General features: G+C 47.0%; 1 protein-coding gene across 3 annotated transcripts in view; it reads right to left on the bottom strand.

Annotated features, from left to right (window-relative positions):
- The window catches only part of CPN1 (carboxypeptidase N subunit 1), a 126,364-nt gene extending 114,143 nt beyond the window's left edge, over positions 1-12,221 (bottom strand). Inside the window, exons 1-3 of one of the 3 annotated variants that reach the window (XM_063962249.1) lie at positions 11,617-12,221; positions 7,704-8,086; positions 5,336-5,532 (exon numbers count right to left, since the gene is read on the bottom strand). In XM_063962249.1, the coding sequence (XP_063818319.1) occupies positions 5,336-5,532; positions 7,704-7,926 (420 nt within the window). In that variant the 5' untranslated portion in view covers positions 7,927-8,086; positions 11,617-12,221. The remainder of the gene's footprint in view (positions 1-5,335; positions 5,533-7,703; positions 8,087-11,616) is intronic. The other 2 variants (XM_063962250.1, XM_063962251.1) reach the window with 2 other exon arrangements.
- Positions 12,222-12,745: the final 524 nt, after the last annotated feature.

The raw sequence follows: 12,745 nt of genomic DNA, 5'->3' as shown, positions 1-12,745 counted from the left end.
TTGACAGTTTTTGGTCCATTCTTGCAACGCCTTTTTGTTGTTTTGTTTTTTTGTTGAACCAGCATGGGCGAAAATGGACCATAAAACGGTCGAAAATGCCCGCAAATTTGACAAAACATGTGGGTCTGCAGCGAATTCACCGATCCACGTGGTTTTCGCCTGCGCAGATTTTTCGACCAGTCTAAAAAACGGCACGGGCATTGAACAGGTCAAATGTAAATTTGACTTAAAAACGGGCAAAAAGTGGATAGAAAAAACTGAACTAATTGAATACCCCCCTTGGTATATTTTCCAGACCTGGGCTCTCCAGCAGCCAAACTAGGCAAGTGTATAAGGACCTCAAACTAATAGGGGATCTTAAACATAGCAGGAGACCCAGTTGTAGTTGGGGACTTTCTCCTATGGACTATGCATCATTCAGATGACACAGACAAGCCTGAGTGTAAGTAACACACTAATTACATGTAAATGCTGTTTGGAACAAGCAGAAGAAGCTAATGACACAAAACACAGGTAAACCAAACAGAGGTCCCTGATACACAGACCCTCACCCACATTTCATTACCGAAACGCAGGGACTGATTCATAGGTGCACGCAATTGAGACCGCAACTGTCTTTTTCCGCAACAGCGTCTGCATTGTCATGCAAATGTGGTGCCCAATTCTCAGCATAATGAGACGGCCACTGGCAGCGGCGTTATGCCACCATGACACGTACTGAGATGCACCATAGTAGCGGTCGTAACATCGCAGTTGGCACCAGCTCTATGGCAGGTGCAATTTCGCCATCTGAACATGGGCTCCTGTGTCATTCGCTCGACCGCAACAAGCCCGCGTCTGGCAAGCCACCCCGTTACCTTCCAGATACGCTCACTTAAAGTCAGAATGAACACACTGGCCCTTAATGACATTGAGGGTTATTCAGGTTTGTTAGCAGGTGGGGCAGACGTAACATGTGCAGAGAGATTTAGATTTGGTGGGTTATATTGTTTCTGTGCAGGGTAAATACTGCCTGTTTTTTTTTTGTTTTTTTTACACAGCAATTTAGATTTTAGTTTGAACACACCCCACCCAAATCTAACTCTGCATGTTACATCTGCCCCACTTGCACTGCAACATGGTTTGCCCAACTCATAACTTTTTTGGTTTGCTAAACAAACCTGAATATGGCCCATACACCACTGCAGTGTCCAGGAACACCCTAATTAGGGCAGACCCACAAATGCCCCAAATGTACTGCAACCGCTCGCAGTTCTTTCATCAGCTAATAATTACATGTGCGGCGCTAAAAGGAACTTGCTCCGTCACCAAGTCACATGTACTCCAGCAAAGTCCTGACTATAAAGAATAAAGTAACAAATAATGAAATGTATATGAGATGCAACCCCCACAATGCTTCAAATACTCAGACCCCATCTGTATTTTAATACCACCTGAACATGTCACCAGTTCCTGCAATCAAGTGCCAAACATTTTTCAGCTTTCTGAAAATACTGACATTATGTAAGTGTTGACTTTGTGGATCTCTACATGTCACCTGTCTACGTTTTGAACATGTAGACATGTGGAATGCCGACATTGGATAGATACTGACTGCAGCCGACACCTGCGACTGATAATTCTCTTACAGCTTTCAATATAAACTGTATTGATCAAGGTTGTCTGAGGTAAATGGATTGGACAGAGCAACTGTCCATTCAGCCTTTTCTCCAATCACCTCAAAACAATACTGTATTCAAAACTCTTCTACCTGAAAACTCAGGTGCAGCTTATGTCAGCGGATCGCCTCCTCATCAACTAGGGTTACGGACAATGGCCCTCATTCCGAGTTGATCGCTAGCTGCTTTTCGTTCGCAGCGTGGCGATTAGTTGAAAAAGCGGCACTTCTGCGCATGTGTATGGTGCGCAATGCGCACGCGCTCCGTACTTTCACACAAAACTATGCAGTTTCACACAAGGTCTAGTGACGCTTTTCAATCGCACTGCTGATCGGTGAGTGATTGACAGGAAGTGGGTGTTTCTGGGCGGAAACTGACCGTTTTCGGGGAGTGTGTGTAAAAATGCAGGCGTGCCCGATAAAAACGCAGGAGTGGCTAGGGAAACGGGGGAGTGGCTGGCCGAACGCAGGGCGTGTTTGTGACGTCAAATGAGGAACTAAACAGTCTGAAGTGATCGCTAGCTAGGAGTAAGTTTCGAGCTGCTCAGAAACTGCACAATCTTTTTTTGAAGCTGTTCTGCGATCCTTTCGGTCGCACTTCTGCTAAGCTAAGATACACTCCCAGAGGGCGGCGGCCTAGCGTTTGCACTGCTGCTAAAAGCAGCTAGCGAGTGATCAACTCGGAATGAGGGCCAATATGAGACCACAGAGTTTTGGGCAGCTGAAAAGGGCTCATTAAAAGGACACAAGCCATCCCTTTCTAAGTGCAAAAAGTGATGCCAATAAAATAAAGTGAACTTGGGGGCTAAGGATTAATATATATTAACATAAACAAAGAGATTTCCTTCACAGGAATGACAAACTTGGCAACAACCCACTGTTTCCGTAGGTAATTCATCAGTAAAAAAAAAAAAGTATTTGGAGAGTGAGGAACCATAGTTGGTAATTACTCAAGGTTCAGTTTATCTTTATTTGTCAACTAGGGTTTAGAATTATAAAACCCATATGGCAGAGGTTCCCAAATGTGGTCCTCAATGCACCCTTACATTCCAGGTTTTAAAGGATATCCAAGCTTGGATACAGGTGACTTAATTAGTACCTCAATCGTTTTGATTTAACCATCTGTGCTCAGCTATGGACATCCTTAAAACTTGGACTGTTAGGGTGCTTTGAGGACTGCTTTTGGAAACCACTGCCATATGGCCTTATGTTACTCTAATTGACTTAGACAGGCTCAGATGCCTTGGTAGTGTACGGCAGGTAGAGTCACTGATAAGGCTCCAGTAAAGGGGCCCATACATCATCAATCAATTAGGACAAGCTGACGTTTTGCAGATGATTGTGTCAATAAATCTGCATTGGATGGGGTTCATAGATAGCAGATTTCGGCCACAAATTGAGGGATTGTTAAATCAGGCTTTTCAGCATGTTTAATTTCACAGATCAGTTGGGACTGTAGATTGCTAGTGTATGGGTAACAATCAGCAGATCTGCAGACCCTTTCTAGTAAACTGATGAGTCTTTCAAGATTGGCGGATCTGTTTAACTGAAAATTATCTGCAAATCACTGAAAAATATCCGTAATTTATGGGCATGTAAGATGGACTGGGGGAATAATATATAGGGGGGGGGGGGGGGGGGAATCACAGGATCTGTGAAACAATAAATTGTGATTGCTGATGTGTGGGCCCTTTAAAGTGGACATGGAACCTACATGCGGTGGATGGCAGAGAGGAGTCCATGGTTGGACTGGCTGGCAGGGGCCCCGGAGGAATCCCTGGTGGGAAAGATCCCCGCCCATTACTGCAGGTAGGTAAGGCCCAGATTGTACGAACATATGCAGAATAACCTCTCTACTACTGCTGCCACCATCAGCAGACAGCAGCAGGAGACTCCGGTTGTACATACCTCCCACATACTTGCCTACCTGAACCTCTCCACGAGGGAGAAAATGCTCTGTTCCTGGACTTTCCTGGTAATGTATGATTGCCATCACCTGTGGTGAAACACCTTTCTTATCAATTACCTAGCTCACCACAGGTGATGGCAATCATACATTACCAGGAAAGTCCAGGAACAGAGCATTTTCTCCCTCATGGAGAGGGTCAGGTAGGCAAGTATGACCTCCCATCTATCCAGATTTTGTCAGGACAGTCCAGCTTTTCAGGCACTGTCCCGCCGTCCCACCCTCGCACACAGCGTCTGTTCAGTATAAGATGGACTTGGGGAATGTCCAGCAACTCCGGAAGTGCTAGGCATGCCCCCAGTGTGCCGAAAACGGGAGGCGTGCGTTGTAGTTGCTATAAGAATGTCTGGGAGTCTTACACTGAAGTATTACACTTCCTGGGCTACAACAAAATGGCTCCCACCTATAAGCAGAGACAATAATTAGCATTAAACATATAGCATGTAACATCTAACTCCATCAGTTATTTTAGAGCGTGCAGCGGACAGTTAAGGGGAAGTGCTCTCTATTCATCACTGCCTTCTTCTATGATAGAGGGATTGTCTCAGGACATGGGAGAATGCTGACAGGTATGATTTTCCAGAATGTCACCATAATCTTACGCCCTGAAGCTGGGAGTAGGGTTGACACTTTCGACTTACACTGCATGGTAGTTCGGAGGTGTCGGCTGGTTCTGCAGCTGCATTGGTTGTCTGCATGTATTAGGAGCCAACCATGGAGTCGCCTCACAACGATGTTCTGTTTATGTGACAGGCGTGCCAAGCTCAGGGGTGCGCCACACAGCAGGCAAAGCATCATACAGAAGGTTGTCCGCTGGCAGCGCGGACCACAAGTGAAGCCACACAGGGACCCACCCATCATGGATGGAGGAACACAGATTCCTTCGCTGCTCCGCAACTGAGCAGTATGTCAGATTTAGGGATAAGAGTATTAACTTATAGCATAATTATGCAGTAACTTTTTTACAGCTGATAAAGAATATTTGTGATAAATAGCTTGATGTCCACATGGCGTTGCTGATATCGTCTTGTTTAAGTGTTGTACAAAATCCAAATTTTGCGGGGGATGTCTTGCATGGTCTTTAGGTCGACAGTCAATAGATCGACCACTATTGGTCGACATGCATTAGGTCAACTTGGGCAAAAGGTCAACAGACAATAGTCAACACAGCATATGGTCGACATACGTTTTTCACTTTCATTTTTAGATCCTTTTCATACTTTACCATCCATGTGGACTACAGTTGGGAACGGTAACCTGTGCCGAGGCACCTTGCACGCAGCATGACAAGCAAAGCGGTACGCTAAGTGGGTGTCAGTCTGCTGAAAGTAAAAAATTGACACCCCAAAAACATAAAAAAAAACCTCTTGTCGATCTTTAAATGCGTTGACCATTTTCATGTCAATCTTTTGCTTGTGTTGACCTTTTTCTCATGTCTACTTTGTGCAAGTCGACCTTTTGGAGTCAACCTAGACACTGTCGACCTTTGTACTGTTGATCTAATAAACCACATCCAGCTGAACGCAACCTCTCTAATGGTGGGCCACTTCTCTCAGGCCACACCCCTCTGGTGATGGCTACTTCTTCTCTCAGGCCACACCCCCTCTGGTGATGGCTACTACTTCTCTCAGGCCACACCCCCTCTGGTAAATGAGGATTCCCTAGTGGGCCCGTCAAGCCTCAGTCCGACACCGAAGGCATCACTATCTTACCTGCTCTGCAGCGACTTCATATCCATCTGGATTCATAGATGGCATGATATGTATCCTCGTGTTATGAATAAGTTTGATTATCCTTTCGTTGCCGTTGCGATACTCCTCACACAGGAACTCGGAAAGCTGGATAAGAAGCTCCCTTCCCAGGATTTCGTTGCCATGCATGTTTGCGACATACTTAAATTCCGGCTCCACTAGCAAAAAAAATATATACAATATTAAAGTTCGTCTGTATGCTGTCCCCCCCCAAGAGCTTAACCTAGAGGATTACAGACGATAAAGTCATTATCGTTTATGTGTATAATGCCTGCAGTGACAGATCCAGGGGAAAACAGAGTATATACAGAATGTTGAATACATAAGTTAAACAAAATATGCCAGGATATAAAACAGCAAAGCGTAGTGAGGGCCCCACTCATGAGATTTACAGTCGTGGGGATTACGGAGTAAATGTACTGCGGTATGAGCTGTCGTCACATTGGAAAACAGATTATCCCGCAAATGTCTTTGTAAACAAAAGCCCCAAATTAGTCTTGCACACAGAATAAACATATGCCCCTCTGTCCCAACACTCCCCCCTCCGTTATTTTTACTGTGAAATAACCAGATATTCTAAAGCAGGGAAAAGGAAATGTTAAAAGTAAACAACTAAATATAATGGAACTGAGAGGTGTACCTATGTGCCATCAAATTAAGCGCTCAATTCAATTAGCGTCAATGTGCTGTATAATACGAGACCCCTACTTAGACGATTTTGTCTTACAGCCATAGGGGTGAGCAGGAAAATTGGCGTTGTGGTGGATACCTTAACAGGCAAATATTTGTGCAGCCGTACATTGCGGCAATGTATGGCGGCACATTGCCCCTAATTGAATTCACCCCTTATTTATGGTTATGTAGAAGAATTACTGCAACGTGGAATAGCATCTGAATCCTGGTGTCGTAAGGAGGGGGCTGAATACACTACAGTAAGCTCTACCTATTGTACGTACCTGGGGGTGCTAGTTTACATTGTCCCACCACTTACATAGGAGCAAACAGAAAGATTTCAAACTACTGTAAGAAGTAAATCACTGACTGTGGAACAACAAGACACTGACACTGCTGTGTGCCCCCACCTACTGATAGATACACCAGGTGCACCATGCAGGACAGGTGTGATTTGTCAGGGGTAGGGGCTACCGCTGGTATCCCGTAATGCTAGAGATACGGCTGTGCCACTACACTGGCTGATTCCCATTCTCACTAATGGAAATAGCAGCCGTTCTTGCTACCTACTACAATAAGAATGCAATAAGGTCAACTACTGGATAAAGTACATTACATGAGTATTATACAGTTCTGCGGCTGGGGAAGAAGTCGCCACAAATGTAATTGCACATTGCAGGACATGAAAGAAAATGTCTCACAACCACAAAGACTTCCTCAACCTCTTCTGTAAATGAAACACAAATATCCAATCTTCTGTCTGATGTATGAAATGTGTACGAGGATAGATATACATATGCGTGTGTGCATGTATATCCAGTGTGTATATATACATTTGAGTGTGTGTGTATATTTACATGTGTATATACGTGTGTGAATGTGTATTCAGTGTGTGTATATATACACGTGTGTTCATATATGCAGTATGTGTTATTAAGAGTGCGTGTATAGTCAGCGTTTTTATACAGTATACACGCAAGTGTTTGTATAGTCAGTGTGTGCATATATTTAAAGATGTATATATAAATTAAAATAAATATAAGTACATTGGCCTTGGAATTCCCCGAGTCAAGCGGGGGTCCCTCCTACCTTTCCCCCTTACATTTACCGCGGTTCCTTCTCTCCATCCATTTCCACCACATTTGGAACAGTTGGTTGGGACAGGAAAGGGTCGACGCAAGTCTGTCCCAAATGAGATCTGTCCCCACTGCACAGAATTAGGATTATTACATATATATTAGTACATACAATATATAGACCTAGAGGGGTCGTAGTAGGCCAGTATACGGCTATGCAGCTACTTCTTCTGTTGTAATACTATCAAATTCCATCCAATAACTTTTCAGACCACCACTTTCAAAGTGTGTGTGTGTGTGTGTGTGTGTGTGTGTGTGTGTGTGTGTGTGTGTGTGTGTGTGTGTGTGCACCTGTACAATGGGGCAGATGTATTAAGCCTGGAGAAGTGATAAAGCAGTGATACTGTACGTGGAAGGTGATAACGCACCAGACAATCATTACGGGGTTTAAAAAATGACAGTTAGGAGCTGATTGGCTGGTGCGTTATCACCTTCCACTTACCACTACTCTATCCCTTCTCCAGGCTTAATACATCTGCAAGATGGTAATGACATGCCAGTGTGACGTTCTTCCTACTTACGCAGCTCGTGTTTGGCAGGGTGGTCACTGAACTCGATCACGTATAGGTTCCTCTGCTGATGGCTCTTCCCAATGCTGTATATCCTGGTGATATAAGGGCAGGCGTTGTGCACATCATACAGGGCTTGGATGAGCTCAGTGTAGCGGTGGTAGCTGAAGTTGACTGAGACCACCACCTTACACAGGAGGAGAAGCTGGAGGACGGAGCAGACCTTCAGGTTCATTCTTCCAGCCTTTTCCCTATGTTCCCATCTATAAGTAACACAGCTCCTGTTCTCTCCCTGCCTGTACAAGTGTGCTCAGCAGCCAGCCTGCTCCAGTTACACAGCAGCCCAGCGCCAGCCCTCTGCAGCCCACTGGATGATGGAAGTTATGTGAGGTGGACTATTTAGGAAAAAAAACAAACTTACTTTAGCAGAACTCCTCCCTATACAGCATCCTACAGAGGGGGCTTACAGCTGGCATTTGTTTGCCAAAGCCCCCCTCCCTTCCCTTCCCAGTCCTCATCCATTCAGCCACCCTTACTCCCACCAGGTAACCCAGTCTGCACTGACCCCAGTTCATTTATTAACCAGAATACAAATAGCCTGGTGGAACTAAATTAATATTTATTCAAAAAAGGGTCAGGTGGGTTTACTGGGAATATGGAGCTAATTGGGAGTTCCTGGATGTATCCAATCATGTGCTCCTTTCTCATTCACTTCTACCAGTATCCAGCAGCAGATTCATCAAAAGGGTGAGAGGTACAGTACTAGTGCCAGCCAAGGCGGCTACGCAGCGGTGACAGGAAAGGGTCACCGCCGGCGATTGCTTCTTTGTGCCTTTATCACAGGTCACAAGCAGTTGTCGCGCAAATGCGTATTACTGCTGAGACTGATAGGGTGAATTAGTAAATTAACCCTTACCCAACCTGACCCGACTTCCCTCTCTGTGTATGACTGCCGTCACCTGTGTTTAATGAATGAATAAACTGACATGAAGGATGTTTAACACAGCTGGCTGTAGTCAAGTGGGAAGTCCAGGAAGGTATGCAGATATGGACACTTACCTAGGCTTACCATACTATCCCTTTAAACAGGGACACACATGAATTACACAGGTTCTGTGGCTGATTAAAACCAGATGAAATGCAGGCTTAAAGTCAGCCAGTCACAGAACCTGTGTAATTCATGAGTGTCCCAGGTATAAAGGGATAGTATGGTAACACTTACCGACTTTTCAATTCCCTTCTGGAATCAGGAGTCTCCCAGACTTTCTGGATGAGTAGGTAAGTACAGGGAGGTCTATTCATGAAGCAGTGAAAAGTGTAGAGAAGTGAGCCTGTGGAGAAGTTGCCCATGGCAACCAATCAGCTGCTCCGTACAATTGTATAGTAGGCAAATTATAAATGTTACTTCAATGCTGATTGGTTGCCATGGGCAACTTCTCCACTGGTTCACTTCTCCACACTTTTCACTGCTTCATGAATAGACCTCAGAGTTTCCCAAAACTCTGCAAACAGTTCATGTTTTAAGGATTTCCATGCTTAAGCACAGGTGACAATTAGTACCGTAGTCAGTTTGATTTAACCATCTGGACTCAAGCATGGATATCCTTAAAACCTGTACTGTAAAATGGTGAAGTTTTGGAAGCTCTGGGTAAGTATGTCACATTGTCTGCACTGACATAAAGCTGACACCGATGGTGGCTCCTGACCTCTCTGGCCGGGGGCTGGCTGATCTCCTGCTAGTTCCTTGGCCCTGCACTCCCGGTGATTGATGACGATGTCACTAGGAGGAGAGGCTTAAGTTTGACAGGAGGTGGGGCTTAAGTCCAGGGCAGGGCTTAAGTCCAGCACTGGTAGAGAACAGGCTGGCTTCTAGGGACTGCATCGGCTGCCGCCCCTAGAAGTCAGATTGGGCTGCCGTGATAGCAGGGAAGTGGCTTCCCATGGGAAACATTCTCTCTGCTATTGCAGAGAAAACACTCACTGTCACTGCTAGGCAGTCACCGCAAGTAGCAGTTTCAGTGCCGTTTCTTGCGGCGGGCGAGCCGTGCAACCGCGTCATTCCGCGAAACCCCGCCCCGAGCTGGGCACTCGGGAGAAGGGGGAGCCAAGCCGGCCGGTGGCAGCGCCACGCAGACGAGGGAGATGCGGCTGAAGAGCGGGATGAACCGCTTCAAATGTAAGTCAGCCCCTCTCCCTCTCCCCCCCCCCCCCCACCCCCCCCCCCCACCAGTGGCGTGCAGTGAGGTCAGTGGCTGGTGAGGCACTGCAGCCATAATGTCCGCCAAGTCCTGCCGACGACCCCAAGCCAGGATGAAATTACCGGGACTTCGACCCAGGAATTCACCAGGGACGGAGACACTGGAATTTAGACCCAGGTTGACCATTTCACACAGACGAAATACCTGTTTTGGTCAGTAATTACCGTGTCGAAATTCTTGACCCGGTCATTTGTTCTTCTGTGTGAAGGGGGGGGGGGGGAGGGGGGGGGGGGGGGGGGGGGGGGGATTTCAGACAGAGCCCGGAAAAACAACCCGCCACTAAAATGCCGAATAAGTGCCGGGATTTCTGTCTGAACAGGGTATAAGTGTCCCATAAAAAAAAAAATATAATATCCATCTGGAACGGGGAAAAACATGAGGAGACCACAGGGGGATGGGATGAACATAGGGGAACAACAGGCAGAGACCAGAGGAAATGGGGAAAATCAGGCAGATGGGAAAAAAGAGAATGATAAACAATCAAAATGCATATATACATAATAAATCAGAGAGTGCCTGATAACAGATGTGTGTAATATACAGTATGTGTGTGTGCCCATCCACCGCAGATATAGCCAGGAGCATGGCTACATCTGTATCTATATATCTATATATATATATATATTTATATATCTATATAGAGAGAGAGAGAGATAGTCCTCCAGAGTCCCGCACCCGCAGGACGAAGTAGATAGATAGATAGATAGATAGATAGATAGATAGATAGATAGATAGATACACAAACATCATGTGGGAGTGAGAGTGTGGTCACTACCTGGGCCGGTGCAGATCTTGCAGTGTCAGCTTAGCTCCCCGCAAGGGGCAGATTGGGAAGGAAAACCAGCCCGGGAAATTTCTGGAAGCAACTCTAAATAGGGGGTGGGGTCAGAGCAGCGGAGAGTGGATATGGGTTGCAGTACAGGTAGGGCGTGGCCAAATAGGGGGAGGTGTGACCACCCCCTCAAAAAAAAAGTGGAATAAAAATAAAAATACGGTGCGAGTAGGGGAGATCAATGTGGGGGAGATCTGAGTGAATTGGAGATGAGTGGGAGGGGCTGTGTAAGGGGGTAGAGAGCTGTTTGGGTGGGATCTGAGTGAGTGGAAAGAGGCTGAGCTGTGTGTGTGGGGGGTGCTGTGTGAGAAGGGAGATCTGAGTGAGGGTAGAAAGGATGAGTTGTGCATTTGGTCTGTGAGAAGGGGTGAGCTATGTGAGGGGAGGAGAGCTGTTTAGGGGATCTATGTTTGGGGGTGAGGTTGAGCAGTGTGCATGGGGGGATGAGAGAAGGGGAGAGCTCTGTCAGGGGGAGAGCTGTGTAAGAGGGAGTGAGGTGTATTGGGGGGATCTGAGTAAGTGTGAAGAGTCTGAGCAGTGTGCGTAAGGGGATGTCTGTGTGAGAAGGGGAGCGCCCTGTGAGGGGGATCTGAATGAGGGGGAGAGCTGTTTGGGGGATCTGAGTTAGCGAGAAGAGGCTGAAGTGTGTGTGTGTGGTGGTGGTGGGGGATCTATGTGACAGGACAGAGCTGTGTGAGGGATATATACTGTATTAAGTAATTATAATGTACATTAATATGGTGCCCAAGGCGGTATATTTCCTGTGGGGTCTTAATCTGGCTCTGCCACTTACACATTTTATATGCTGCCACTGTCACACACTAATTTAATTTACCTTTGGTTGGATGTGGCTGGGGGCAGTTCTTCCAAGATGGCAGGTTCCTTCTGTTAGTTATTTCTCAAGGGCCAATAAAGAGTGCAGGAGGTAGAGCCGGCAGAGAGAAGAATATGACAGGAGCCAGGAACAGCTGAGGCCATGAGCGTGTTCAGCGTGGTGGGTCACTGATCAGCTGGCTGCACTACTGTCCCAAAGGCTGCTGCCTCTACTTTTTTACAGCCAGCGCAGCCAGACTCTGAGCCTGGGCTGCAACGCTGGTTAGACTTGTGTAGTGTGCGACGCAGCCCGGGACACAGAGGAAGCGGCAGCCGACAGCGGTGGGGACCCCTGTCCTGTGAGGAGCGAGGGAGGGAAAGCAGCGCAGCTGAGCCCATTTAACTTCTGCACATGCGCAGAAGCTATTTCCCAACGCTGCCCGATCGGAGCTGACCCCCGATCGCGGCAGCCAGCCAGGCAAAGGAGTTAGTGAAGGCCACAGAGGGGGAGTCGGGACCGGCTAAACGGGGACCGACCCGAAGTTCTTGCGTCCCAATCCACCCCTGCGAGTCCCCGCCGTAGATCCACAGGTAACACCACCAGGTAGATACGCCCCTGCCCCTCTCTACCGGGGCTGCCACAGTGCAGGGAGACGGGCTGGGGGACAGGCGGACGGGGATGGCCGCAAATGGTATAATGTAAATTTAATATAAAAAACTAGATGACAGGCGGGCTCGTTCTGTGGCGCCCCCTCCCCAAATCGACCACTGCCCAATCATAGCTTGCTCAGAGACAGGGGCATGCTTTCCAAATGAGCTGAAAGCACGCCCCTGTCAAAGCGGCACTTCAGCTAGGTGCCGCTTATAGGGATTTTTTCAATGGGTTTTTGCTGCCCAATGCCTGGCCCCGCCCCCCGCTTCCAGCCCTATACACTGACAGCTGGAGGCACCGAGAGCGGTGCCTCCGAAACACGTTTAAACTGCGTTTTTACAAATGTAACGATGATTAAAATAATTTAAAGGTATATGTGTCATAAGTATCTTCTTTGTATTATTTTAATCATTAATATCAGGGGAGGCACTGCCTCCCCTGCCTCCCCTGACTGCACGTCCCTGCCCCCCACCTGCCGTACTGTGTAAAATGGGGACAC

The sequence above is a fragment of the Pseudophryne corroboree genome, chromosome 3 (genome assembly GCF_028390025.1).
Source record: "Pseudophryne corroboree isolate aPseCor3 chromosome 3, aPseCor3.hap2, whole genome shotgun sequence".
In the NCBI taxonomy this organism is placed as follows: domain Eukaryota; kingdom Metazoa; phylum Chordata; class Amphibia; order Anura; family Myobatrachidae; genus Pseudophryne; species Pseudophryne corroboree.
This window is presented reverse-complemented; position numbering and strand designations above follow the sequence as displayed.